The sequence below is a fragment of the Heteronotia binoei genome, chromosome 21 (genome assembly GCF_032191835.1).
Source record: "Heteronotia binoei isolate CCM8104 ecotype False Entrance Well chromosome 21, APGP_CSIRO_Hbin_v1, whole genome shotgun sequence".
Classification (NCBI taxonomy): Eukaryota; Metazoa; Chordata; class Lepidosauria; order Squamata; family Gekkonidae; genus Heteronotia; species Heteronotia binoei.
Genome location: NC_083243.1, coordinates 55,941,411 through 55,969,086, shown reverse-complemented (window position 1 = coordinate 55,969,086; position 27,676 = coordinate 55,941,411). Strand labels below are relative to the sequence as shown.

The 27,676-nt window shown below is 42.0% G+C and overlaps 1 protein-coding gene across 1 annotated transcript in view; it reads left to right on the top strand.

The window, feature by feature from the left end:
• MIPOL1 (mirror-image polydactyly 1) overlaps positions 1 to 27,676 on the top strand; it is a 339,211-nt gene that overhangs the window by 195,935 nt on the left and 115,600 nt on the right. The window contains exon 9 of the mRNA XM_060262096.1: positions 4,788 to 4,895. Within this exon, the coding sequence (XP_060118079.1) occupies positions 4,788 to 4,895 (108 nt within the window). The remainder of the gene's footprint in view (positions 1 to 4,787; positions 4,896 to 27,676) is intronic.

The following is a 27,676-nucleotide window of genomic DNA, read 5'->3' as shown; positions in this document are numbered from 1 at the left end:
TGAGATGAGTTCTTGTATTCTTGCATCATAACTAGTAATGTTTTATTGATAAAGAAATAAGTTCTTAGGATCCTTCCAAGATCTATGTTCACAAATTTAGACTGGACATGTGTCATTATTCAATGCATATACCATGAATAGATTATTTTATATTTTTTAACTCAGGCATAGCCTATTTTTGGTAATTGACATTCCTAAAACCCTTTCCCTTTGTCCCAATTGTGTCACAACCCTGGTTGTTTGAAGTCTGATCAGCAGTGCACCATGAAATGTGACACACTCTCCAAGGACTGGATGGTGCCAAAGAGGAGGAATTAATACCAGAGTGCTGCCAAATAAAGACGGTAGCCTCAAAAGACATGGGGGGCCCTCTCAAGCTAGTCTGTGTGCCCAGAAAGGCCCCATGATGGAGATCAGGAAAACTCCACATTGGAAGGCTGGGCTGCATAGCCAAGGCATGCCTCTGAGTGACCTTCTTCCCCACACACACCTTCTCTAGATGGACAATACTGGGATGTGCCAGTGTGAATGGATAATCCCAACACTGTCTCTCTCCTCCTGTGACCCATCTATACCCCATCTCTGTCAATATACTATTTCATTACCCCATTGTAGTGTCATTTCAGTCTTTCTTGGGAATGTCAAAAACCAAATTGTCACCTAGCTGCCCTTCTTGAGTGGGCATACAAAATTGATTTGTTTAATAATGATGGTCAGTCTCCTTCAGATTTTAAAATAATAAAAAAGCTTTCAGAAGACTGAAAGGGGGGAATGAAGGGGAGACCCCTGATTAATTAATGAATACCTCTATAATAATAATAAATGAAAATATGATTTTTGTGCCTTCAGAAGAGAATTTCTGATACAATATTTGAAGCAGCTGTAACTGTTAAAACCAACAGGCTAAGGGAGGAATCCAAGGTTGTAAAACAGATAACAGACAGGAGAAAGCTGAAAGCTGATAGCATACAGGAAGGTAGGGCATTTGAATAGATAAGCAGAGACACACTGGAAAACTACCAGGGAGAAAGGGGAGGGGGAAAGTGAATCAGATAACGTGTAAAGGGCCAGCCTGCAGGCTTGCTTTTGCTTAAAACAGATGGTTTGAGAAGTGTGCGGAGGTTCATTACTTTTGGGAGCCTTGCTGCTCAAATGAACCTTGCTATTGGTGCCAAATAGTAAAATACCTCGTTTTCAATCAGTAAGTGTGCGCCTTATTTCCCTGCTACAATAGTTATATTATTATGTTAGTCAATTGCCAGTTTTTAAATGGGGTTGGAAAAAATGCCAGCTGTGGGGACAGGGACAAGGAAAATGGCTGCTGCATGGGTGGGACCAAGAAATCCAAACTTCTCGCTCTAGTGGCAGCCATACAGGCTTTGCTGTGATCTTTTCCAAAACATCATAGCAAAGCAGATTTGGGAAAGACTGGAGAAAAGTCAGGGAAAGCCCATGAATTGCACAAATGTATCATAATGCTGTGGAGAAACTGCTTACCAACAGCATCAAACCTGGCACAAATAACCCGTGTGGAAATAGCCATAATGCATACTTTTGCCATTAGCAACTGTTGGTGGATGGCAATCCTGGTCTCAGAGGTTTGCTGGTACCTGAGAATACTGCTTAGCAACAGTGGAGATGCACCAGACCATATGGCATCCTATCCGTGTGCTAGCCCTGGAAATTATTTAGCTGTGTCCAGAAGAGCACATGCCAATGATGCTCATCCTAGTGTGTGTCTCAGTTCATTCAAACAGTATCTCATCTGCCTCAATTCAGATGAGAAACAGTCCAAATTTTCTCACATATAGATCAGCTTGAAAATAAGTCCTTACTATATAATAATTCTTGGGTTCTTTAACTTTATCAACAATCACTCATGTGATATACCCAGAAACTAGAATGCAGTTTGCTATGTGAATGTGGAGAGACGGGCATTCCATTGCATGGATCACTGTAGCAAGGTCTTGGGTAATTAGATTGGGAACCAATTGACTGTTCAATTGCTTGAACAGTCAAAGATGATAAAAGGCTGATCTTCCAACCAAGCTAACTTGGGCATCCATAGACAGGGAGGGATCCAGGATAATCCCTAGGCTCTTCACCTTCGCCAAAAGCACCCAGTTGGGAGTTGAGAACCAGATTCCCAATCCTAAATCTCCATGACCAATGTACCAGGACCTCTATCTTCACTGGAATAAGTTTCAGGTGGCTCTGTTTAAGCCAATCTGCCACTGCCTGTAATGCCCTGGCCAACACCTCTGGGCAGAGGCCATCCATCCATCTGCCAGGGAGGCAGTGGGGCCCTTGGATGACCAAGGGGTAAAAGGATTACTGAAGGAAGACAGGAAAATGGCTGAGAAGCTGAATGCACTTTATGCATCTGTCTTCACTGTGGAAGATGAGAAGTGTTTGCCCACTCCAGAACCACTAATTTTGGAAGGGGGGTTGAAAGACCTGAGTCAGATTGAAGTGACAAAAGAGGAGGTCCTACAACTGATTGACAAATTAAAAACTAATAAGTCACCAGGTTCAGATTGCATACATCCAAGGGTTCTGAAAGAACTCAAAGGTGAACTTCTGGATCTCCTGACAAAAATATGTAATCTTTCATTGAAATCTGCCTCCGCTCCTGAGGACTGGAAGGAAGCAAATGTCACCCCCCATCTTTAAAAAGGGTTCCAGAGGAGATCCAGAAAACTACAGGGCAGTCAGTCTGACTTCAATACCGGAAAAGTTGGTAGAAACCATTATCAAGGACGGAATGAATAGGCACATTGATGAACACAAGTTATTGAGGAAGACTCAGCATGGGTTCTGTAAGGGAAGATCTTGCCTCACTAACCTGTTACAGTTCTTTGAGGGGGTGAACAAACATGTGGACAAAGGGGACCCAATAGATGTTGTTTATCTTGACTTCCAGAAAGCTTTTGATAAAGTTCCTCATCAAAGGCTCCTTAGTAAGCTCAAGAGTCATGGAGTAAAAGGACAGGTCCTCTTGTGGATCAAAAACTGGCTAATTTCATTGAATGCCCATGAGTTTTTGTATTGTGAGAAAGGGAGAAAAGTACTTCTTTCTCTGCTTTCTCCATTCCATGCATAATCTTGTAAACTTTTATCATGTCACCCCACAGTCCATGTTTCTCCAAGCTAAAGAGCCCCAAGTGTTTTAACCTGTCTTCATAGAGAAAGTGTTCTGAACCTTTAATCATTTTAGTTGCCCTTTTCTGGACTTTTTCCAGCGCTATACCATTGTCCTGGGCATCATGGAGAAAAGGTGGCTGTTGTGTACCTAGGTGGGGGAAGGATATCATGAACCCCTGGGCTATTTGTTTTAGATAGCATTCTCCATGCATGTGTGTGTGTTCATGAAGCAGTATCTGAATAGGCCCTCAAATATATTACCATTGTCTTTATTAAAAAAGAGTTAGCCTTCTCAATCTAGGTTCAGAATAATATTAGACGTGTTTCTCCTATGCCTATTATAGTAAGGTTCAGAAGATAGGTTTCAACTGTACTGCCTATTGTGGAGGACAGTCACAAAAACAGAAGCTCATTGGCATAGAGAATATCTACCACATAAGCTTCTCTTCTTTTTAGGTGAAAGAAGCTTTTCCTAGAAGAGAGACTGGGGAAACAAAATATTCATGCCCCATTGTTCACTGCTTTTCTTTACCAATATGGAACTGTTAGTATGAATAACTTTTTGGGAGGGAAGTCACCAATCTTTCACATGTTTATTCCTCCCTTCCTCTTAACAGTTCACGGAGGAATATGTTGTTTGTCTTACTATGTGGTTTTCTGTTCTGAGGTTATGGTGCTATGTTTGAAATAGGAAATATTTACAGTGGCTTAACTGCTGATATTCTATCTCTAGTTTCCATTAATTTCATACTTTATGGTCTGTTTCCAGCAATTACAGAAACTTCCCTTCACATAATATTATTATTAGCATCAATAATTTATACTATTTTACCATTTCTATGGTGTTCCTGATATACAAAGTGTTTTACAGTGTTGATGTGCTTTTAGATATTCCCTTCTCTTATTTTAACTGTAGTGATTATTCTCTTACTTATCATAGATAGCTTGTGAATGGTTGGTCTTGACTTCTTTGGGCTTAGTAAGATATTTTTTTTCTGCAAACTACTTTCTTCTTAAAGCAGAATGCCAAGAGATTGCACATCATGACCTTTAACATTGATTTGACCGTTTCAATTCATTCAATTTCCTGAATCTTGATGTAATTTTTAAAATGTGTTCCCTTCCATATATAAAATTAACAGTTCTTTCCCATAGCCAATTGTTAAGCATGTTTATAGCTATTCCCTTTAGTGGGTTGAGATATGTTCTGCAATCTATTTAATTGTTTTTAATAAGCCACACATGAGATTGTTTCCATATCTTCTGGGTCAGTGTTTTAAGATGCAATGTGCTATTCGTATATATTTTTATTTTTAATGATGTAATGTCTTCATTCATACTTAGAAGATGATTTTTCTCATTAAATTATACATCACCTTCAAATATTTTGCATTCCTCCTTGAAATATTAAATTTGCATTTTTATCTATGAATAATTGTACCCCAAGAGAATGCATAAACCAAGAGCTGTGTTATATGGTTTCTCCTAGACCATTCACAACATGTTTAACTTTGAAGGTTGATTCAATGCAATATTTTTTTGCAAAAAAATGGTAGTTATATTTACATTAATTTATTTGGCCTGCTGGAAAAAAATGATATGCCCCAGCTCCTTTACTTAATGGGATTCTTTCCTCGTTGCAGTGCAAACGGCTGGAGCAGGAGCTTCATCATATGAAAGAGCAGAACCAGACTTCTGCAAACAACACGAGACATCTGACTGCTGAAAACAATCAAGAACGTGCTCTGAAGGTAAATCTCCATTCCTTCTTGCAGGCAAATTAAGGTTGTAAGCCCTGGGTGCCAGCTTTCTGTGCCGCATATATCAGTTGTGTACATTTCGGCAGAAGTGAGCTGCGCTGTTTGCCAACAACCCCTTCTTTAAACACAGATACAGCACCCTTCTGTTATGGTATTATTTTGTGGTGTGTGTGTATGTCCGTAAGCACAAGATAAAAACAACGTATTCTCCAAATTGGCTAAGTGTGTTTTGGTAACTAATATTAAATTCATGCAGATTCAGTTCTGGCAATATTTTATAATATTTGGCGGATAATTGCTGTTCGTCCATTGGTAACAGTACAAAATGAATTTTGTTAAAAGTCTCTGTTTGATATGCTTCAGGTAATGTGTGCCGTATTAATAAGATTGTTGACCTATCCTAGTAGTGACCACATAGCTGATACTGCTATTTGCAAAAAGGAGCTTATTATTCCTCTTCCCAGTTCCAGGTGAAAAATGTCTTGTCAAAAAGGATAAAGGGGAGGAAGCAGACAAAAGAGTGAGAGTATGAAGAGGTTTATACTTGGGTTTTTAGAAAATGTATATCATGGCACCCCTGGATTCCTTTGATATTTCTCTTTAGAGATCCAAAAATTAACAGAGGGATAGATATCACAAAATACTCAAGTATGTCCACTTAACCACATTATGTATAACAGGGAGCAGAGAAAAATCTTACCAGGAGTCAGAATTGTTCTGTGAGTTGAAACTGTTTTTCACTTTTTAAACTAAAAAACCCCCTAAGGATGAAATTTCTGCTATCTTTGTTACTTTTGAAATATATAAATTATTGCTAAATGAACTTGAGATAATTCATTAAACTGGGCTTATTCTTTCCATATCCCTAGTCTGAGCTTGCTCCATGCAACTTTCACAAGGCACAAAGATGAAGCTGATCCTTGGTTGGTTGTCATGGGATGCATGAAAAGCACTTGGAAAGGAAATTAGAGTCAGCTGTCAAATAAAATGCAGTTACCCCCAAGCTGCTCCACATGCTTGTTTTACCTATTCTTTGGTTGTCAAAATCAAACCAGCTTTTATCTCTCTGACCACACAAAGAGAGACTTGTAAACTGGTGTTCAGTCCTAAGTATTTGTGCCAGTGGATCCATCTACAACATTGGACTAACATCTCTCAGTGTTGCCACATCAGACATTTTAAAGTTACAACCAATTGTACTTGTTTACGTACTGTGCTTCTAGTCTCAGAATTGGGCTAAAAATATGCATATACTTTGCATGTGTACACATTTGAATCACTATTCATTTAAAGTTCTGTGCAAACAAGCCCAAACCTAAATAAAACATATAGTTTACATTATATAGATTTGAATCCCATGGATTCACTACCTGAAACAGACTGAAATTCACTGATTTCTTTCTTCTGCTGCAGACCTTTGACTCCCACCTCATAATGTTCCTAGAGTCAAAGCAGCAATTTTTGGGGGAGGGGGGAGCTTTTGGACTCCAGGAGGGAGAGTCAAAAGTCCCATCCTGATGATGAAATTTCCTTCATTCACTGAAGATTTAACACAGGTTTCAAACCATGGAGTATTCAAGGGGATATCTCACTCAAGACACAGGCCCTGTATTGTATGGCACACAATTATCAGGGGTACCTGACCATCAGAAGCAGCTTTTAGGTGGTGCAGGGGGATGAAGCAGACAGGAAATATCTTTCTATGAGTGGGGCAGAACTCAAAGATCTAACTATAATATTGGTCTTTGAAATTTTAAAAGTAATTTTCAGTGCAGATGACAGTAGTATCAGCACAATGTTGTTTGTTCTTATGCTGCTTTTTCAGTACTGAATGAGCTTTACAATTGTTTCTACATCTTCCCTTGGGGTTCCCCTCCCCTCCCCCATTTTTTTCCAGCAAAGGCAAGTATATATCCTTCTGCTGGAGCAGTAGTGTAAACTGATTAGGATTTAGAATATTGCTCTTTGATTACTTTACTTTCACTTTTACTTTCAGTGTTCACTTTCAGCTCTGCAAATGTAACTAATTTTACTGCAGATTTACAGATATTGGTCACATTACTGTCTATAATATCTAAAATAAAATATCATAGACTTTTCCACCCCTGAAAATAATTTAGTTCTTGAAACACATACTACACAGGTCACATTAGTAGACCATGTGTGAATGGAGAGAACTTCAGAATATAGTCATATGTATATAGCCACCTGGCTACTAAGAATTGCAAAAGTTGATTGTACTGGAATGAAACATGATTCTTATGCAGAAACTGTCAGCCAAGAATTGGCAAGCAGTTCTGCCATTTTTTTCCTTCCAAAGCAGAAGAACACACAAAATTTTAGAAATAGCATGCAGCTTTGCACAATGATCCATTTACATACGTGGTTATCTTTACACAAATAGTACTTTTGTTGACTTATTTCTATAAGTAATTTTAATTGTGTGCCTGAGTGTCTGTTTCAGTGGAATGAAAGCACATATTAGCAATACTTTTCTTTAGCTTGTTACTAAAGACAAAGAGATTGAGAATAGAACAACCTTATTCCTTATGGTTAAGAGAAGCGGACAGTTGGTCAAGGAAAATCGATTTCCAGAAACAAAATAGATTATATGAAAGTGTGGAGTTAATCTCAGCAAACATTTAGGCCCGAAGGGAGGGAGTGCAATATAAAGATTTTATAATATCTGCTTAGTTCAGTTATGCAAGGAATTATATCAGTCTGGGAATTTAATGGAGGACAGCATCACATTTTTAGGTATCGGGTTTTCTAGCAGTCTAGAGAACTTTCACATCACATATGAAACCCTGAACAGGAGTAGATAGGAGAAGGCTGAAAAACTGCATACTATTTAACAATTTTTCAGAATTCTTCTCAACCACACCGTATGTAATTTCTATGCCTGTAATAAAATCTGTAAGCAACCAGTTTTGTATACAAAAGTGAAATGCCCCTCCAACAGAAAGGTGAATTAGTGACCAGCTTTAGGATTGCTAAAAAAAAAATCCTATGAAATCTTGTTCCTTGTGCATGGCTCCTGGTGTAAATAAAATAAATAAATGTGTAGGCTACCAAAGGTGGGATCTTAAACATGCCCTCTTAAGTCCACACTTAGATTCTGCTTAGGATGATGCTGTGAACATGTGCTGTACTTAGAAGAGGAATTTGAAGAATTAGCTAAATTAAAAGTATCGGAGCAGAGTGTGGACTTACTTGTGGAAAGGAGAAAGTCCATGATTTCTGTGACTATCATCCTCCAGATGTAGTTGTCCACATGGGAGTGGCTTTTGAGGTGCACATGTGCTGCAGCAAGAAGACAAACATGAAACATCCACAAGCAGAATTCCACTTGTACTTCTTGGGGTCCGATCTCCTTGTAGTTTTATAGGATTAGTACAACTGACCCCATTGTGACAGAACTGGATGTGATTGTATATTCCCTCCCCATAAAAACACTAGTACCCCTTGTCCACGGGCAGATCTGCATTATGTATTTTCATTGAGCAGAAGTAACCATGGGACTTACTCCACCCACTTTCAAAGTTGTTCATTGGAAGTGGATCTTTTAAATGACTCCCAGGGGCAAATAGTAAAGTCACCAAGTTTGCCGTTGACAGCAAATAGCTCAGAAGGGTAAAATCCAAAGTGAACAGCAAAGAACCCTGCAACGCCCCCCCCCCAAAAAAAACCCTCCTCAAACCAGGTGAACAGTTGATAGAATGGCAGAGGAGGTTTGAGCTAAATGCCAAGTTCTGCAACAAAATAATTCTAATCACACATAACTTGCATGTGGCTACCTAGGAAAATGTTTGTGAGCTCATAGTGAAAATAATATATAACTGAAAATAGTATTTCCACATGCAAATAGCATGTTCAGTATGAGTAGATATTAAGACAGAATAAGTAGTGAAACAATTGTAATTTTGATTTCCCTTCCTATTCTGAGTACATAATGTTCCAATTTCATATAACCCCTCACCTCAAAAGCCATAGAAAGCTCTAAATAGCAAAGGTCTTTCTGTGATCCATCCATGATCCCCTTATCTGAAATGCTGCTCCAAGTTAATAGAAACCACTTTCTGTTGATCATAGACACTGAGGAGACATAGGTGGGGCAAGTACTATATAAATATTTCTGACATTTGTGCTCCCCCCCCCAAAAAAAAATGGTACCAGGGCCCCTTTACCTGAAAGAGCCCAGTTCTTTTGTGTAGCTTGAAATCTGTAGCTAGCATGAATGAGTGAATTTTTCTAGAGACATGGAGACAAAAGCAGGTAAGGCCTTAATGTGTTCTCAAGGCTACAAACTAACCTTGGCTTGGCAGATTGGATATGTTTGCACTCATCAACTCGCCTTTCATGCTTAATCTAAAGATCTTGATGGTGTTGCTGTGACCAATGGGGACATGCCTTGGGCTAAGAATACCAAAATTTGTAGCTGTTTCCCAAAAGCTACTTACCTGTAGAATTAGAGAGCATCCTAGTAGTTTTCTATGTTTAATTCCCACCCTCCTTATTCGAAGAACATTGGATATAATTTATGGAAAATATAAAATTCTTCCAACACAATGTTCAAAGAACAAAAACTCTAAATTCTAAAGCAAGACTAAAATATGTTCAACTTTCCGGTTTTATCCAGTTTGCACAGTTCTACAATTTAAATTTGGAATTTTGCTTTCAGTGGAAATGTACTAGATACATACACACACTTGAATTGGGGGGGGGGGGGAAGCTTGTAGGTACACAAAATAAAGAAATATCCATAAAAAATTTCCCCTCTCCCACTGTCCAAGAAATAATTTCTATTTTCTGTTTTTAGCAGAAATTAACAAAAAAAAAAATTATAGATTTTGCTCTCAAGTCATGAAGGTTAAAAATTACCAAAACATCTTAAAAACAACTAAGACTCTTGTGGGACCTTAAGAGCTAACATGTTTACAATTAAATCTATGTAAAGTTAGTCAAGTCTAAGCCCACTGAGGCACAGGCTTCAATGTACTACTAGTCATCAGAGCAGTAAATAATACCACTATAAATTTGTTGGCCTTTAGAATGCTGCAAGATCTTTGCTGTTTTTACTAGAGATAATATGGATATTCCTCTGGAAGTAAACATTCTTTGAGTTTGTCAGCATTATGATTACAGGAAGGGTTGGCAGGGTTCTTATATCTTAAATAACTGCATGGCAGGTTACAATTTAAAAAATCACATATTTTCTTTGAGAGGTGCAATTCAGGGCAAAGCTGCATTTGTTGAATGCTGGATAGAGGTCAGCAGAGAATCCCTTACTGAAAATGGTAACAGCCTCAGAGACCATGATATTATTCATCTAGATTGCTTTAGAACCTCTTCTCTTTCACCTCACATCTTGACTTTTAAGTACAGGATCTATCCAATTTAAATAGCTCTCTCTGCATTAAAAAGAACAACAACAATATAATCAAAAGCATGTGACTACCAGTCCGATGGCTAGTGTACTGGATAGGACTAGGGATACAAAGATTCAAAACCCACTTGACCAGATGATTTGGGGGCAATGGTTCACTCTCAGCCTCTTCTACCACACACAGTTCTTGTGAGGATAACATGGCTTCTTAGAGGAAGAGTGGGATAAAAATGCTCTAAATATTTTTTTTTTCATTTAAAAAAAGTTTCTGTCCATTCTGCTGCATATTCAGGGATACTTTGTGGCAAGCTACTAGTTAGGTCAACCCATTTATATTTTCACTCCACTTAATCATGGGGGGTCATTTCTATTGACTTTGATCAAACAATATGCCTGTGTCTGTGACAAAAAAAAAAAGGATTTGCCAGTAGCAGTGCAGATGGATCTTTATTTTCAGAACTTTGAAATGTGTTGAAGCAATTGACATAAATACTTTTCCACCACATTGTTCCTGGCAGCTGCTTTTTGTCAGAACACTGTTGCACACTGAATTTTATCAGTGAACAATAGATTTCTGTTGTATATACAGTATGTCACAGAAGTGAGTACACCCCTCACATTTTGTAAATATTTAAGTATATCTTTTCATGTGACAACACTGAAGAAATGATACTTGGTTACAATGTAAAGCAGTGAGTCTACAGCTTGTATAACAGTGTAAATGTGCTGTCCCCTCAAAATTACGTAACTCACAGCCATTAATGTCAAAACTGCTGGCAACAAAAGTGAGTACACCCCTAAGTGATAATGTCCAAATGGGGCCCAAAGTGTCAATATTTTGTGTGGACACCATTATTTTCCAGCACTGCCTTAACCCTCTTGGGCATAGAGTTCACCAGAGTTTCACAGGTTGCCACTGGAGTCTTCTTCCACTCCTCCATGACGATGTCATGTAGCTGGTGGATGTTAGAGACCTTGCACACCTCCACCTTCCATTTCAGGATGCTCCACAGATGCTCAATAGGGTTTAGATCTGGAGACATTCTTGGCCAGTCCATCACCTTTACCCTCAGCTTCTTTAGCAAGATCTTACTCAGTTCCGCAGGGCCTGTAAGACAACCCTCTTCCGGTTAGCCTACGCCTGACTGGATAAATGTAGCCTGCTAAACTGCTGTGTTTTATACTGTGTAGTTTTAATGTTATAATGTTATAGTTTTTAGGTTTTTGAATGCTTAACTTTTAAATGTAATAACTTTGCTTCTGTTTTATTGTTTTATTGTTTTGTCGTTGTTGTGAGCCGCCCTGAGCCATTCTGTGGGAAGGGCGGGATATAAATTATGGAATAAATAAATAAATAAATAAATAAATAAATAAATAAATAAATAAATAAATAAATAAATAAGTGGTCGTTTTGGAGGTGTGTTTGGGGTTGTTATCATGTTGGAATACTGCCCTGCGGCCCAGTCTCTGAAGAGAGGGGATCATGCTCTGCTTTAGTATGTCACAGTACATATTGGCATTCATGGTTCCCTCAATGAATTGCAGCTCCGCAGTGAAGGCAGCACTCGTTCAGCCCCAGACCATGACATTCCCACCACCATGCTTGACTGTAGGCAAGTCTTTGTACTCCTCACCTGGTTTCTGCCACACACGCTTGACACCATCTGCACCAAACAAGTTTATCTTGTTCTCATCGGACCACAGAACATGGTTCCAGAAATCCATGTCCTTAGTCTGCTTGTCTGCAGCAAACCGTTTGTGGACTTTCTTGTGCATCATCTTTAGAAGAGGCTTCCTTCTGGGATGGCAGCCCTGCAGATCAATTTGATGCAGCGTGCGGCATATGGTCTGAGCACTGACAGGCTGACCCCCCACTCCTTCAACCTCTGTAGCAATGCTGGCAGCACTCATACGTCTATTTCCCAAAGCCAGACTCTGGATATGACGCTGAGCACGGCCACTCATCTTCTTTGGTCGACCATGGCAAGGCCTGTTCTGAGTGGAACCTGTCCTGTTAAACCGCTATATGGTCTTCGCTACCGTGCTGCAGCTTGGTTTCAGGGTCTTGGCAATCTTCTTATAGCCTAGGCCATCTTTATGTAGAGCAACAATTTATTTTTTCAGATCCTCAGGGAGTTCATTGCCATGAGGTGCCATGTGGAACTTCCAGTGACCAGTATGAGGGAGTGAGAGCAATAACCTGCTCCCCCTTCACACCTGATACCTTGTACCACTAACGAGTCACATGACACCAGGGAGGGAAAACGGCTACTTGGGCCCCATTTGGACATTATCACTTAGGGGTGTACTCACTTTTGTTGCCAGTAGTTTAGACGTTAATGGCTGTGTGTTGCGTAATTTTGAGGGATCAGCACATTTACACTGTTATACAAGCTGTAGATTCACTACTTTACATTGTAGCCAAGTGTTATTTCTTCAGTGTTGTCACATGAAAAGATATACTTAAATATTTACAAAATGTGAGGGGGTGTACTCACTTCTGTGACATACTGTATTTCCTTTATAGGTTCTTGGTATTTTAGAGCCATTGCTATACCCATGCACCCATTGCTGCAACGGTATTGAAGTACCCTTCTCCTGTATTTTTCCAGTAGCTTTCCAAAAAAGTTATATATCAAAACAGTTTGGGCAGGGAGAATGACATTGTTTCTTCCTATGTGAGTATCACAGTTTTTGGGGATTGGACACCATTTATCTGCAAAAGAACTACAAACTGGAGAGCCAGTTTGGTGTAGTGGTTAAGTGTGTGGACTCTTATCTGGGAGAACCAGGTTTGATTCCCCACTCCTCCACTTGCACCTGCTAGCATGGCCTTGGGTCAGCCATAGCTCTGGCAGAGGTTGTCCTTGAAAGGGCAGCTGCTGTGAGAGCCCTCTCCAGCCCCACCCACCTCACAGGGTGTCTGTTGTGGGGGAGGAAGGTAAAGGAGATTGTGAGCCTCTCTGAGACTCTTCTGACTCTGAGACTCTTCTGAGTGGAGAGCGGGATATAAATCCAATATCTTCTTCTTCTTCTTCTTCTTCTTCTTCTTCTTCTTCTTCTTCTTCTTCTTCTTCTTCTTCTTCTTCTTCTTCCTACCATATGAGTGAGATCATGTGGTAATTACTGTTATGCTGCACATCCCTAGATTAGGGATGGGAATGAACCAAACCACAAAGCTAAATTCACCATGAATTTTGCCCTGTTCATGATTTCAAACAGAAGTTCGTGAAAGGAGTTCCTGGAGGTTCATGGTGGTTCATGGATGGAGCAGAAAGCGGGTTTAAAAGGACTCTGAGTCCCTTTAAACCCCTGCTTTCTGTTCCCCTTGACAGCTGCAAAAAACAGTTGAACTGTTTGGGGTTGTCTTGTGCAGTCTTTTTAAACTTTAAAGGGACTGCAGAAGATAGCTTGAAAAACAGCTGCATGGCAGAGGGGCAAACTGCTCCCTGTCACTCATCTTTTTTTCCAGGCTTTCTGCAAAACCAATTTAAAGAGACTGCAGTCCCTTTCAACAGTGTTTGCAGGACCACAAACCACTTTGGTTCAAGAATTCACCTCCTGGTTCAGTTTGTGGTTCTGCCATTAATTGAACTACATTTTCTTGGTTCATGCCTAGATGTAAAGAGCCTCCACTATTGTGATAAATAATGTTATTGTATACCGGGTTCGTTACAAGGTGCTGGTTATCACCTTTAAAGCCCTATATGGCCGAGGACCTGCCTACCTTAGGGACCGCCTCTTTCCATATGTTCCCCAGAGAGCACTGCGTTCCAGCTCACAAAATCTTCTGGAAATCCCAGGGCCTAAGGAGGCCAAATTAAAAACAACCAGGGAACAGGCCTTCTCTATAAAGGCACCCCAATGGTGGAATCAGCTACCAAAAGAGGTGCGGGCCCTACGGGATTTTAATCAGTTCCGTAGGGCTTGCAAAACAGCCCTCTTCCAACTAGCCTTTTAAGATGAACCAGAATTAATATCAAGCCATTTTGTACAAACAGAGATTGTAGCACCATTGTATGGTTTTTAGATTAATTTTAACGTTAACTTATATATTGTATTTATTTATGTCACCTGTTTGTTGATTGTATTTCTTAGTTTTATTGCTATATCATGATATTTATATAATGCTTTGTAAGCCGCCCTGAGCCTGCCTTGGCGAGGAGGGCGGGGTATAAATAAAAACTTATTATTATTATAAAGATCAGTGTTTACAAAGCGGTTGTGATGACAACCCTCATCTACAGCTCCGAATCATGGGTTTTATACCGTCATCACCTGCGACTCCTTGAGCGCTTTCATCAGCGCTGCCTTCGCACCATCCTCAACATCCACTGGAGTGACTTTGTGACCAACACTGAAGTCCTCAAGAGGGCGGAGGTTACAAGCATCGAAGCACTGCTGTTGAAGACGCAGCTGCGCTGGGCAGGGCATATTTCTAGGATGGAAAACCACCGCCTTCCCAAGATTGCTCTGTATGGCGAACTTTCCACCGGCCATCGAAATAGAGGGGCACCAAAGAAGAGGTACAAGGACTCCTTGAAGAAATCCCTTGGCACCTGTCACATCAACCATCACCAGTGGTCCGACCTAGCCTCAGATCGCAAAGCATGGAGGCACACCATCCACCATGCTGTCTCTTCCTTTGAGAACACACGCATAGCTGGTCTTGAGGACAAAAGGAGATTGAGGAAGAATCGCACTGCTGCAGCATCAACCCCGGATCAGACTTTTCCCTGCGGCCACTGTGGCCGGACCTGCCTGTCCCGCATTGGTCTTGTCAGCCACCAGCGAGCCTGCAGCAGACGTGGACTACTGCACCCTTCCTGAATCTTCGTTCGCAAAGTCAAGCCGAGAGAGAGAGAGAGAGATTATTATACTTTGACCATGAAGAGTAGTTGTGATAGATAGATGACACAACTAAGAAGAAGAAGAATTGCAGATTTATATCCCGCCCTTCTCCCTGAATCAGAGACTCAGAGCGGCTTACAATCTCCTATGTCTTCTCCCCTCAAAACAGACACCCTGTGAGGTGGGTGGGGCTGGAGAGGGCTCTCACAGCAGCTGCCCTTTCAAGGACAACCTCTGCCACAGCTATGGCTGACCCAAGGCCATTCCAGCAGGTGCAAGTGGAGGAGTGGGGAATCAAACCCGGTTCTCCCAGATAAGAGTCCGCACACTTCACCACTACACCAAACTAGGATTTAATTCAGCCAGTTTACCAGGCTAGCATGAATCTTCATGTAGTAAAGGAATTGATGGGTTCCTCCACTTCAGTCACCATGCAGATAACATCACAGATGATATGGAGGTGCCATGTGGAGGTTTGATTGCTTAAAATTAAACTAAATGAGATGAGCATCATGGATCTCTCCCCATTCTATGGGGAGAATGGTCAAATTTAATTTTTTCCACTACTGCATTATTTTATTTATTTACTTACTTACTTACTTTCAATTTATATCCCGCCCATTCCAAACGGATTGATTTTAACAATCAAAAGTGGATCTCCCCACACTGTTATTAGACCTTTAAAGGGTGAAAAAAATGATGGGTACCTGATCCATGAAGCTGTAATTTTAAGGACAAATGAAGATCTGTGATGTCCATCACTGTCACACTTGGTCCTTATAGTGGCATTCTTTTTCATTTTTCAAAAAAACTGATTACATTCAACTTAAAATAGGTATGATAGATACAAATTCCTCAGCATTGTATAATACAAGTGTGGGCCTGTGATATTCTTGGTGGGGATTTCCTTCCCTCCCCCCCCCCAGTTTTGCATTGGGCCCAGGGCCACCACGTTTGTCAGGCTCTATAGCTGCTGCTGGTGGGCCCTGCACAGCTCCCAGGCCACAGCATGGCTTTTGGGTTATGCAGCTGCTGCACAGAGCCCCAGGCTGCCCAGCCACTATCAGGCCCAGTGCAAAGCCTCAGGCTTCATGGCTGCCACCAGGCCTGGCATGGAGCTTCAGGCTGCACGGCCATCACTGCCACTGGGCCCTGGGCTGCACTGCTGCTGCAGCCATCAGGCCCAGCATGGAGCCCCAGCAGGCCTGTAGCTATGAGAGGGCTCTCACCAGGCAATGCCACTTCCCTAGTTTGTCTAGCCCAGTCAAGCCAGAAGATTGTTTGTGTCATGTCTGCACTGGTAGGAAAAACAGAGAGACTGAGGAGGGGGAAATCCCTGTTGCTGGTAAAAGCTGTTTTCATTTCACTGCTAGCTGACAGCTTATAGCTGGAGGTGTGAAAACTGACAATTTCCTTGCCTGGCCAGGGAGGTCATTAGCATTTCCAAAGTGCTGTTGGACTGGAGATTAGGTGAGAACTGTCCATGCCATTGTCTCTGGCCAGGAAGGTCATTAACATTTCTAAAACATTTCTAAAGACCATATGCCATAATGAATCAGTTATTACCCATGTCTTCACTCTTCTGAAGGGCAATTAACCATATATAATATAATAGTCTTTGACCTTTTCCATAAATGATCTTCTTGATGGTATTTTCTTTCATTTCCAGAGTTTGGCTACTGTCAATCAAGCTGCGGTTATAATATATTACAAAATCACTCTAAGTAGCAATGAAGTTCAGTAAGAATAATTCAGGTGAAAATTCAATGCTTTGTTTAGTACCTTTTAGTAACATTATGACCATCATCATCTACCATTTAATTGTTGTAACACATTTCCACCATATGTGGAGAAAGTCAGTGAGAGTCACCACAGTACCATCAGCGATTACTAATACCATTGTACATTCTGGTCAAACATGCCGACTTAAAATGCCATTAATCTTAATGGCATTCTCCCTTAAATTTAGGCTAAAAGAGAAGGAGAGGCATGTAGACAAGAATTTCCAAACATAGTCATGTGCCTCCTAGCCAAGTGCCTGATTCCATTTTCTGTATGTATTTACCCTTGAGCAGATCCCCAGGTAATACATAATATGTTATACATGACAGAGAGAAGATTTCATTCTTAGAGACAATAATTGTTTCAAAGGGGGTCAATTTCCTGTTAAGCTATCCCATTATACTGGCATTTTAAGCAAAGTTGCACCCTTTTAAGCCTACTTACTGCTAATTCAACAACTATATCAGTCCCCAACCTACCCTACAGAATACATGCTGCTATCTGGGAAGACAGGACAGGGAAAGCACATGTTCTGTTTCTTTGTGAAGGCTCTTGACACAAACTGGAATTATGTAGATCCATGATTCGTGTCCACAAAGATGTGAATGTACACTTGGACATAAAACATTGTGTCTGTCTCAGAATCTTAAGTTTTCTCTTACTTTCCAGGGGGTCTATTTTCATAGATACTAGATGACTCTTGTGTTCCAGTCTTAACAATCAAGCCAATCCATACACAAGATAAAAGTGTGGTTGTATGTCCAGAAGCAGTTCCAAAGACTTCAAAATGAATCAACAATGCAGACCTAGTATTTCCCCAATGCTTTAGAAAGTCATTGTTTTAGCAAGCAACCAAATGGTGTGCAGAAGTCTTGATTTGCTTTATATTTGTTGAACGTAAGGGGTCCAGGAACAAATACTAAACATACTGCTCACAAGCAAGTCAAACTGAATGCATTCCCAGTCTGTGGAAGATATTAAAGCAGTGCAAACACTTGGAGATCTCAGCAGAGACTATATTAGGATGTGTCATCCTTGCAGAACCTGATTGCTCAGTCCTGGCGTGTACCTCAATTTGAGTATTTCATTATACTTATACAAAAATGAATTATTCAGTAGGAAGCAATAACCTTAGAGAAGTTCTTCTCTTTTATAGCGATAAATACAGTGTCCTGGCATTTCCAGTTAGAAATTCAATCTCCAGTGAATATTCACTTAACAAAGTTGTGTTTTCAAAGTTTTACTTTTTATTAAAGAAAAATGTAACTAATAGATGAAGCATACAGGAGGTTAACATTACCGACACTAAATATCATTGATTTGTTTGAAAGCAAACTTCAGTGAACACCACATGTTCAAGCCAGTCATAAATATAGTTTCATGAATGAAATTTGCAACAAAGGGCTCAATCTGCAGACCACTTAACCTGAAGTATTTGGTCTGTTTACAGTGCAATCCTATGCATGTTTATTCACATTTTATTCAGTAGACTTACTCTAGCTAAGTGAGCAGTGGATTGCAGCCTTAGAAGATTTACAGCCCAATCCTTACTTCCATGGCAGCTGGCCGTGGTGTAAGTGCAGCACTGCTCGTCCACTTCCTAAGGGCTTAGTTCTGCTCGGGCGGGGGGAAAGAAGAAGCGTAGCGCACCGCAAGGGAGACCATCACCATGGCAACTCTGCTGTAGTACGGACATGCTGCTGAGGCATTGGAGGCAGTAGGGGGAGAGGGGCTTCCTTGGGCCCCCGGTTTGGCCAGTCCCAGTGCAGGCGCCAGGGCACATGACTGTCGAGGGTGGGGAGATGCAGCCCCGGAGAGGCTGATCACCTGTCCCTCCCCCCACCTGACAGAGAACTGTGCCAATTACAGGCAGATGGGCACAGTCAAAGCAGGGAAGTTCCACCAATACGGGGAGGAGAAAGGAGTGAGGCTGGGCATGTGTGAGAGAGAAGCGTGGTTTGCTGCCGTGGGGGTGGGGGTGGGAAGGGGAAGGGGAAGTGCAGAGCTGCAAAATTGCCCAGTCCCACGGCCGAGCCCACCCTCTGTCAAAGACTTGTGCCAATAGCAGGCAGATGAGTGGAGGCATGTGACCTCCCAACCAGACATAAACAAACAAGAAAGACATAGTACAGAAATCTGCATGCAAAGACCCCAGACAAAATGTGTGCATCGGGATGAGCAGACAGAGTCCTGGCATACCACCAAGTCCCCACAGGGAAGCTCTCCCCGGCATGGACTCGGAGTACCTCCGGGATGCCATGACACTCCCCATTACTTGCGGGGAAGTCCCCCCCCCCGGGGCAGCAGAAGACAGAGTGTAAGGCATCAGATATACATCCACTCCATTCGTGTGCTCCCTGCCCACTGAAGGTTGTGCCATGGGTACAGCAGCCCCATGGGGTTGGGCAGGCTGTTGGACCAGCCAGGCTGAGGTACAGCCCTTGGCCCCCCTCCCTCTCATGGGATGAGTGGGGCAAAGACCCCCCTCCCGCATCCACCCTTGCAGTGGCAAGGTGACTCATAGCCCCCTCCCCAAGAAACAAGCGAGCCCGTGTTCCAAGACAGTCCCTCGGGGAGCCCACTGACAGAGTGGCAGAGGGGAGGGGGAGGGGCACAGGAAAGGGGCAGCAGACGCCAAGCAGGAGAGACAAAGTAGAACACATATCAGACTTTACTGTGCTGGAACCAAGTGCGGAAATATCCCAGGTACAACTCGGACAATCTTGCAAGGGGGGGCACTCAGGAGGACAGGAACAGCTGCCTGAGTGGGTGGGGGGGTGAATTGCAACACATGGAAACCTCTCTGTTGATTTCCCACCTGCAAAACAGAGACAGAGATCAAAAGCACCCAAAGGGGCAGCACCTGCACCATGAGGCTGTATTTCAGCCAGGGACTCTTTTAGGCAGTCTCCGACCCACATCCCCACAGGCATCAGGGCAGCTGCCAGCCCCCCACACACATGGTGCCCTGCTGGGGGGGAAGAGGCAGAGGACGGACTAAGGGGGGAGTGCTGCAACTCCCCCCTGCCTGAGCTCACTGCCCAGATCAAGTGCTGGAATGTTGTCATACCACCTAGCCTTGACCAAAGGGAGGGGGAGGAACATTGGGGTGCACAGCCACACTTACCCATCCATGTGCGGACGCCCTTTCACACTGAGCCTCTGGTGGCTGGGGACATGTTGAAACTTGGAAATGACACAGGTTAACCACAGAAGAGAGACCTCGCTCTCCTCCTCGAAAGTCAAAGAGCTCGCCCTGTGCTGCCCTCACTGTGCACCGTCCACCGCCAGAGTGCCCCGACCCTAGCTTTAAGTCCATGCGGCAGGGAACTCAGTGGCAGAGTCCCATGCTGTGCACCCTACCCTACCTAAAGAGTTCTGCAGTGCCAGAGAAAAAGGCTTTGTAGAAGGGGGGGCTGTGATTGGATGCTAGAGAGGGGGCTCGTTCCCATCCAGGGTGTGCAGGGATTGGTGCGCCATTTAGTCAGCTCCCTAAAGGGTTTCGTGGCTGCACTGGGAGGAGCAACAAATTTGTTTTCTGGATACATGGGTCTCTATGGGATACGCCAGCATTTGCCCTGTCATAACTTTGTGCCTCTCATGGGGGGGCATTCCCAGGCTGGAAGGTCTTTAGAGCCACACCCCTCAGGTTGCCCCCTCCTGCGCCAGCATGGCTTTCTCCACCCCAGTTGTGGGCATACGCTGAGGCACCCGGAGACTGGTGCAAGTCCCATTTGTACCAGTGGGGAGGGAGTTAGAATGGCACAGGTCCTTAGGCAAGACCGTATTGGCGGATCCTTTTGTTAACAACCGTATTCAGCAGTCCGTATATGCTAACTTGAAGAGGGTGGTCTTGCAGGCCCTGCGGAACTGATCAAGGTTCCGCAGGGCCCGCACCTCCTCAGGGAGCTGATTCCATAGGGCAGGGGCCGCGATTGAGAAGGCCCGTGCTCGGGTGTTCTGAAGTTTAATCTCTTTCGGCCCAGGGATAGTCATTTTATTTTTCCCGGCTGACCTCAGTGCTCTCTGGGGTTCATATGGGGAAAGACGGTCCCTCAGGTAGGCCGGTCCTCGGCCATATAAGGCTTTAAAGGTGATGACCAACACTTTGTACTGGACCCAGTATGTAATTGGCAGCCAGTGCAGTCCGCGTAGCCCCGGCTGTATATGCTCCCACCTCGGGAGTCCTAGCAACAACCTAGCCGCCGCGTTCTGCACTAGCTGCAACCTCCGGGTCCGGCACAAAGGTAGCCCCAAGTAGAGGGCATTACAGTAGTCTAATCTTGAGGTGACCGTCGCGTGGATCACTGTTGCGAGGTCCCAACGTTCTAGGAAAGGGGCCAACTGCCTTGCCCGCCTCAGGTGGAAGAATGCTGACTTGGCAGTGGTTGCTATCTGGGCCTCCATCAATAATGAAGGCTCCAGTAAAACACCCAAGCTCTTTACCTGGCGCGCTGCTTTCAATGGCATGCCGTCGAAGGCTGGGAGAGCTATTTCCCTTCTCAGGGCGCCGCGACCCACACAAAGGACCTCTGTCTTCGCTGGGTTCAGCTTCAGCCCACTCACCCTAAGCCACGTCACAACAGCCTGTAAAGTCTGGTCCAGATTCCCTGGGACGGAGTCGGGCCGGCCGTCCATTAGTAGATAGAGCTGGGTGTCATCTGCATATTGATGGCAACCCAGCCCAAATCTCCGGGCAATCTGGGCAAGGGGGCTCATATAGATGTTAAACAACATCGGGGAGAGAACTGCTCCCTGAGGCACTCCACAATCTAGTGTGCGCCTCTGGGACCTCTCACCCCCAATCGCCACCCTTTGTTCCCGACCCGTGAGGAAGGAGGAAAGCCATTGTAAGGCCGACCCCCTAACCCCAATGTCGGCGAGGCGGCGCGTCAGTAGCTGATGGTCGACTGTATCAAATGCCGCCGACAGGTCTAACAGCATCAGCACCGCAGCGCCGCCTCGATTCCAGTTGCCGCTGGAGGTCATCCACCAGGAGCCCACCAGGAGCTCCATGTACAGGAGCCCAAAATCATACTGAAGAACACAGAGAAAACACAGAAAGTCTATCACAGAACTGAAAGGGAGGCAGTAACTAAACTACCAGGTACATTCTGCAAACCATGCCACTTTTAAAACTCCAGTGACCAGGTGCAAAGGGACCATGAACTCTGTGTAGGCAAAGGAACTGGGACAAATGGTTGTTTTGCATATATCATGACAAATTGCAATTGCTAAAATTCCTTCTTTTAAGCAACAGGATACAGGTATAGGATCCCTGTCCTTTTTGGCTATGGTCACCCTCTGATACACTGAAATCCCTAACATCAGGATCATGATTGTAAACTGCCCAGATATTAAACCATGAAATCCTATGTCTATAAACATCAAGTATTTCTGATGGTTCCTAGAAACATGATTGGGGTAAATTCAAACAGAATATAGGCGTGATTGTGTTTGTGTGTGTTGCCTGGTTCTTTTGTTAGAGTATTACAACAGATATTAAATTTTATCATTAATGCAGTGCATGGTCTCTCTTTAAATCCCCTTAATTACAGATTGACTCCAAGGATTAGGCAGCATGGATTTTAATTTTAACTGAAACAAAAAAGAAAGAAAGAAAAGCTCCTTAAAAATTATTCCTGCGGATCAATTGTCAAGTCACAAAACAATTTAAACATCTTTGACATGTGAGCCTGTCAGATTCAAAACATTAAAATAAAGTTAAGTGAACCTTTAAACCTAAATTGTGTCATGTTGTCTTCCAAATGTTTTATTAGCTATGACCTCGCAGAGGAATGTCTACCTTTCTCAGTTTTGTTTTTTCAGTTTTTCTTCAGAAAAATACATTCATGCTCTTGCTGGGTTTTGTTTATGTTCAAAAGAAAATGACATCAGCTTTCATTTTTTCTTTAGTTTCTTTTTTTTTTAACAAAACTTGCCCAGCAGAGTTGACATTGTAGTAGTACCAAAGGCAGCTTGTCACACCATTCTAGCTTCCTATCTACAGAATTTTAAAACAACAATACAAACTTCATTCCTGCCTGTGTTTCAGCAGATGTGATTCTAGAAAAAACATTTCCCACAAACTGGAGCCTCATCGTGCGATTAATTCAGTGACAGGTAGAAATGAAGTTTTGTTGTTTCAAATATATGTGTCTGGAGATTTTCTAAGGACAAAAAAATCAGACTTGCTGTTCTTGATGTATTAAATATAAAATAAACATGACTTCTTAAACGATACATACATTTTGAAATAGTATCTTGTACACAGATCCTTACTGTTAATTATTTTAAAATAATTTACTTGCTTCTATCTCTGGTAAAAGATTCTCAAGCTGATTTCCATCACCTTGTTCAGTAGAATTAAACCTTAATAATAAACCCAATCAAACACAAAATTCACACACACCAGTTTATAGGGAAAAGAGTACTTTAAAACATCCAACATTAAATACCAAGTAAAATAGCCATAGAAATAATCAAAATATTGAAAATGTTAATAGCAGCAGCAATTACAACCAATTAGAATTAAAACACTACTTATTAAAGAGCCTGTAAAAATAAAACAGTTGGTACTAGAACTCTATCGGGTGGACAGGAGAAAGGAGTTCCATAGACAAATTGCCACGATGGAAAGGGCCTTAACCCTTATGGTCCCGTCTTGACAGATGATGGACACAACTGTCAGCCTGGTTCATTCTTCTATCTTGATAGGCATGTATAATGCAAAACTGACATCAGCTGTACTTATAAAAGTTAACAGAAATAATGCATACATATGCAAGTGCTATCAGGTTGCAACCAATTTATGACAACTTCAGCAAGGAGCTTTTACAGCAGGTGAGAAGCAGAGGTGGTTTTCCATTGCCTTCCCCTGCAGGGTCTTCCTCGGTGTTCTCCCATCCAAATACTGATTAGCTTCCAAGATCTGAAAAGATAGGGCTATACTATACTGCCTTCCTTCCTGAAGTAGTACATACTCAGCACATAATCTATCATTTATTGTTTTAATTTTTTTCAATTGAACATGTGAGGAGGTGGCCCAGGGCTAGCAGTACAAAGGGAAGGCCGCCTGACAATCCATGGCTGGCACAGTGTTGCCCACCCACCAAGTCAGAGGTGAGGCCACCAGAGGGCATACAAATTCATCCTCCATCCTTGCAAAGGCCTCAGACTGGGAGCATGTTCAGTCTTCACACTGGTCTACATCCTCCCATTGGGACTCTCCCTTCACTCTCCTGTCCTTCTGTCTTAGCTAGTACTGTGGAGAGAAAAGTAGTCCTGGCCATGCCCTCATTGGCTCTGGGCTGGATGAGTCTAAATTGCTTCTCACCATTTCTGCAAGTCCTTTGCTTTTCCTCTGGTTTCTGGAGAACCAGCCAGTCCTGGATGTTGCCTCCCATACTAGGTTTATAATATAAGTAACATCAAATACTCACGTGACATGCTATCGTTTGGTGATGTATTTATTTTTGCATTACTCTCACTATACTTTATGTACTCTTAAATATTACAATATATGTTACAAAAATGGTTGGGTCAATCTATGGAATATAAGTTAGTGCATAGCCTCATGGCATTATTGCATCAGTTCTGGCCCCAGACTGAGGATGTGCATTCAGATATTTTCGGTGTCTATATTTATCTGAAAAAGAACTTACCAGTATTTTTCAGGTATATATGAGTATCCAAGGCATATTCAGGATTCTCAGAAATACTGGATATCAATTCCCAAAGAATTCCATAAATATTTGAGGACATCCAAAAATATTTGTGGCTGGCATTTTAAGGCTCCCAGGCCTGTTTTGATTTTACTAGCTTTTGGGGCAATAGGAGGAAAAAGGGGGGGAGGAAGCTCTCCCAAACAATAGAATCACATGTTAGGGGGAAGCACTTTTATGCAGGAAATAAAGTGTCATCTTTCCACTTGTAAAAAACAACCACCACCATGAATATCATTGGAACAGGAGAGGTTAGAAAAGTGGATGAGTATCTCAATTTAAAACAAGCATGAGTTGATCACACAAAAGCACCTAAAATGAAGCTAATGTATGCTGCATTGGTGTTGTTTTACAAGTGTGGGAGGGAACAAGAGTGCCAATGATGAAGGGCTATTTGTTCTGTAAGGCTATATGATGCTGGGATTCTCTGGTTTGACATAGGTTATGGTGGGCTTCCCATATCGGCTTGTGACTCTGCTGGAATTATCTGGTTTGGCTTTGGTTACATTGCATTTGTTAGTTCTGTTTGCATTTGGAGGCTTTTGGTCAGTGGTTGGTCTTTTTTCCTTGGTTACTGGCTTATTTCAGGGGTGGCCAACAGTAGCTCTCCAGATGTTTTTTGCCTACAACTCCCATCAGCCCCAGCCAGGAGAACTACCATGGGCCATCTCTGGCTTATTTGATTCCCCCCCCCCTCATAGTAGGGGAGAGACTAGTAGGATGGCTGGGGCACCTTGGGCCGCAGAATTGGATCCCTTGGTCCACTTTGCTTGAAGCTTAAGTAGCTTTAGTGGACAGGCATCACTTGGTCTCCTGCAATTTAAGTGTCATTTGTTTGAAAGTTCACTTACAAATCCAACCAGTGATTGTGGTCATTTGTTTTCAATACCCATCTTCCATCTAATACTCTTACTACTCCTTGGGTAAAGTGAGGCATATTAAATGCTGAATGGGTAAGATTATAGAAGCTTAATAATACTACATTTACTATTCAGTACAGTCTGTTGCATGTTATAGTGTAAATAGAGTATAGCTTAAGAAGTATAGCCTCTTCAAGATTGTAATTAATACATTTGATATAGATTCCTAGCCTTTGAATCAGTAGACCATCAGTTTCATATTTCAAGAATGAATTGCGCTGACTTCAGCAGGTTTTGCAGATTTGGATAATTGTTGACATTGTGCAGATATAACTTGTGACTTGCTCATCTGCAGGGCACATCACTGTGAAGTGGGAAATGATAATTGAAGGCCTCTCCAACAAATGTTTGAATCGAGGGCGCAAAAGGATGCAGTAATCTTGACGTAAGGGCACATGGCCCCTTGGGAATTTGATCATAGATAGGTCTGCTGTAGTTCTAAAATTGCTGTCTATTTCAAAACATAATTTTTTAGAAGCCTGATTAGCAGTATGATAAGCAGTCATCAGTATATGTTTTGCAACCTATGGGCCATCTAGTCTAGTATATTAACTCAGTGAATGTCTAGATGCTCTCAGAAGGGTTGAAGTAGGACATGGATGCCAAAGCCACCCCATGTTGCTGCTCCCAGCACTGACATGCTGTGTGTTTCTACATGATGGGAAACATGGGGAACATTTGTGGGGCAAGTGTTTTACCCATAGCTATCATATCATTAAGTAGAATAGGGATGAGAAATTAGGAAAACCGCTCTGGTCACAATTTAGAGAGCTTTAAGTTTTGTGCTTAGAATTTCCATTTGCTACAACATTTGAAAATTACCATCTCTCAAGTGGATTGCTATATAGCTTCTGGGCAGCATTATCAGACCCTCATCAGCACAGATTCTGTCTGGGCTTCCTTCTCACCATCTAGACCCAACCCATGTGGCACTAAATGATATTACTTGTCCAGCTCCATGAGCTCAGGGTTACCAAAGCTCCTGGAATGTTGTCTCCCTCTCTTGGTTGGCAGCTCTGTATGGTGGGTTAAAAAGTAAAATTAGTCAGCATTCCTACTGGGTTCATGGCTTTAGCTGGGTGACTCTCTAGATGGTGTTTTCTGTGTATACTAACTATAATGCTTTCCAATAAACTTGAAAAAAATCTCTTCCAAATAAAGCAATTAGCAAAAAAAAAAAAGAGAGAGGGAGGGGGAGAAGAATTTTACATTACTAATTCTATCTTGGCTACATTTTAAAAGATATTTTTAAAAAATAAGTATTTGTTTGAGATTTCCTAGACAATACTTTAAGCTCTGAGTTATTTTGAGGTGTTGAAAGGTGAAACATTTGACATTTTCTTTATAAGCTCTCCTTTTAAAACGAGGGCGGGCAAGATGCACAGCCACACTAGAGCGAAGGGTGTTTGTGGTTGTCCCTGACAGCAGCTCCAGTTTTAAAACACCTGTGTTTACTTTCCAGCTTTTCTCAATCTGCCTGGAAGTGGCCAAAGAATGACACAGAGAGACCTGCATGATGTGTTGCCTTTGCAATTCAAAAGAGACAGAGAGAGAAGTCAGGCCTTTAATGGAGCTAATCATTAACAGCACTTCTGACCTGAGTTCACAACATTTTGATCTTTTCTCATGTTTAGGGAACACTAAATGTCCATATTCCCAAATGCTCCAAGAAACCCAATGCAGTGCAACTGTAGAATCTTTTTTATAAAATGGAAATTTCACAAGCATGTCTAATTTAGCTGTTTGTTGCTAATTTCAGTATTTAAAACATATCATTTTAATTGTTAATATATTTATATTTTTGGGATAAGATTTTTTTTCCCATTGGACTTTGCTTAAAATATTGCAGCAGGCACTGTTTAGCTAAGTGTGGTCATATTGATCAAATCATGCTGCAAGTTATCTGATAAGTCTGAAATTCAGTTTTTAGCAGATCATTGTAGGTTATCACTGCTTTTCAGTAGTTTATTGCTGCTGGTATATAAACAGTATTTATATAAAATCTGCATACTAGAACATGTTATGTGTTATAATAAACAATTGTGTATTTCTTTAAAGTCATGAAATGAAAAAAAATGCTTTCATTTTGTAAACGGATAGAACTCTATT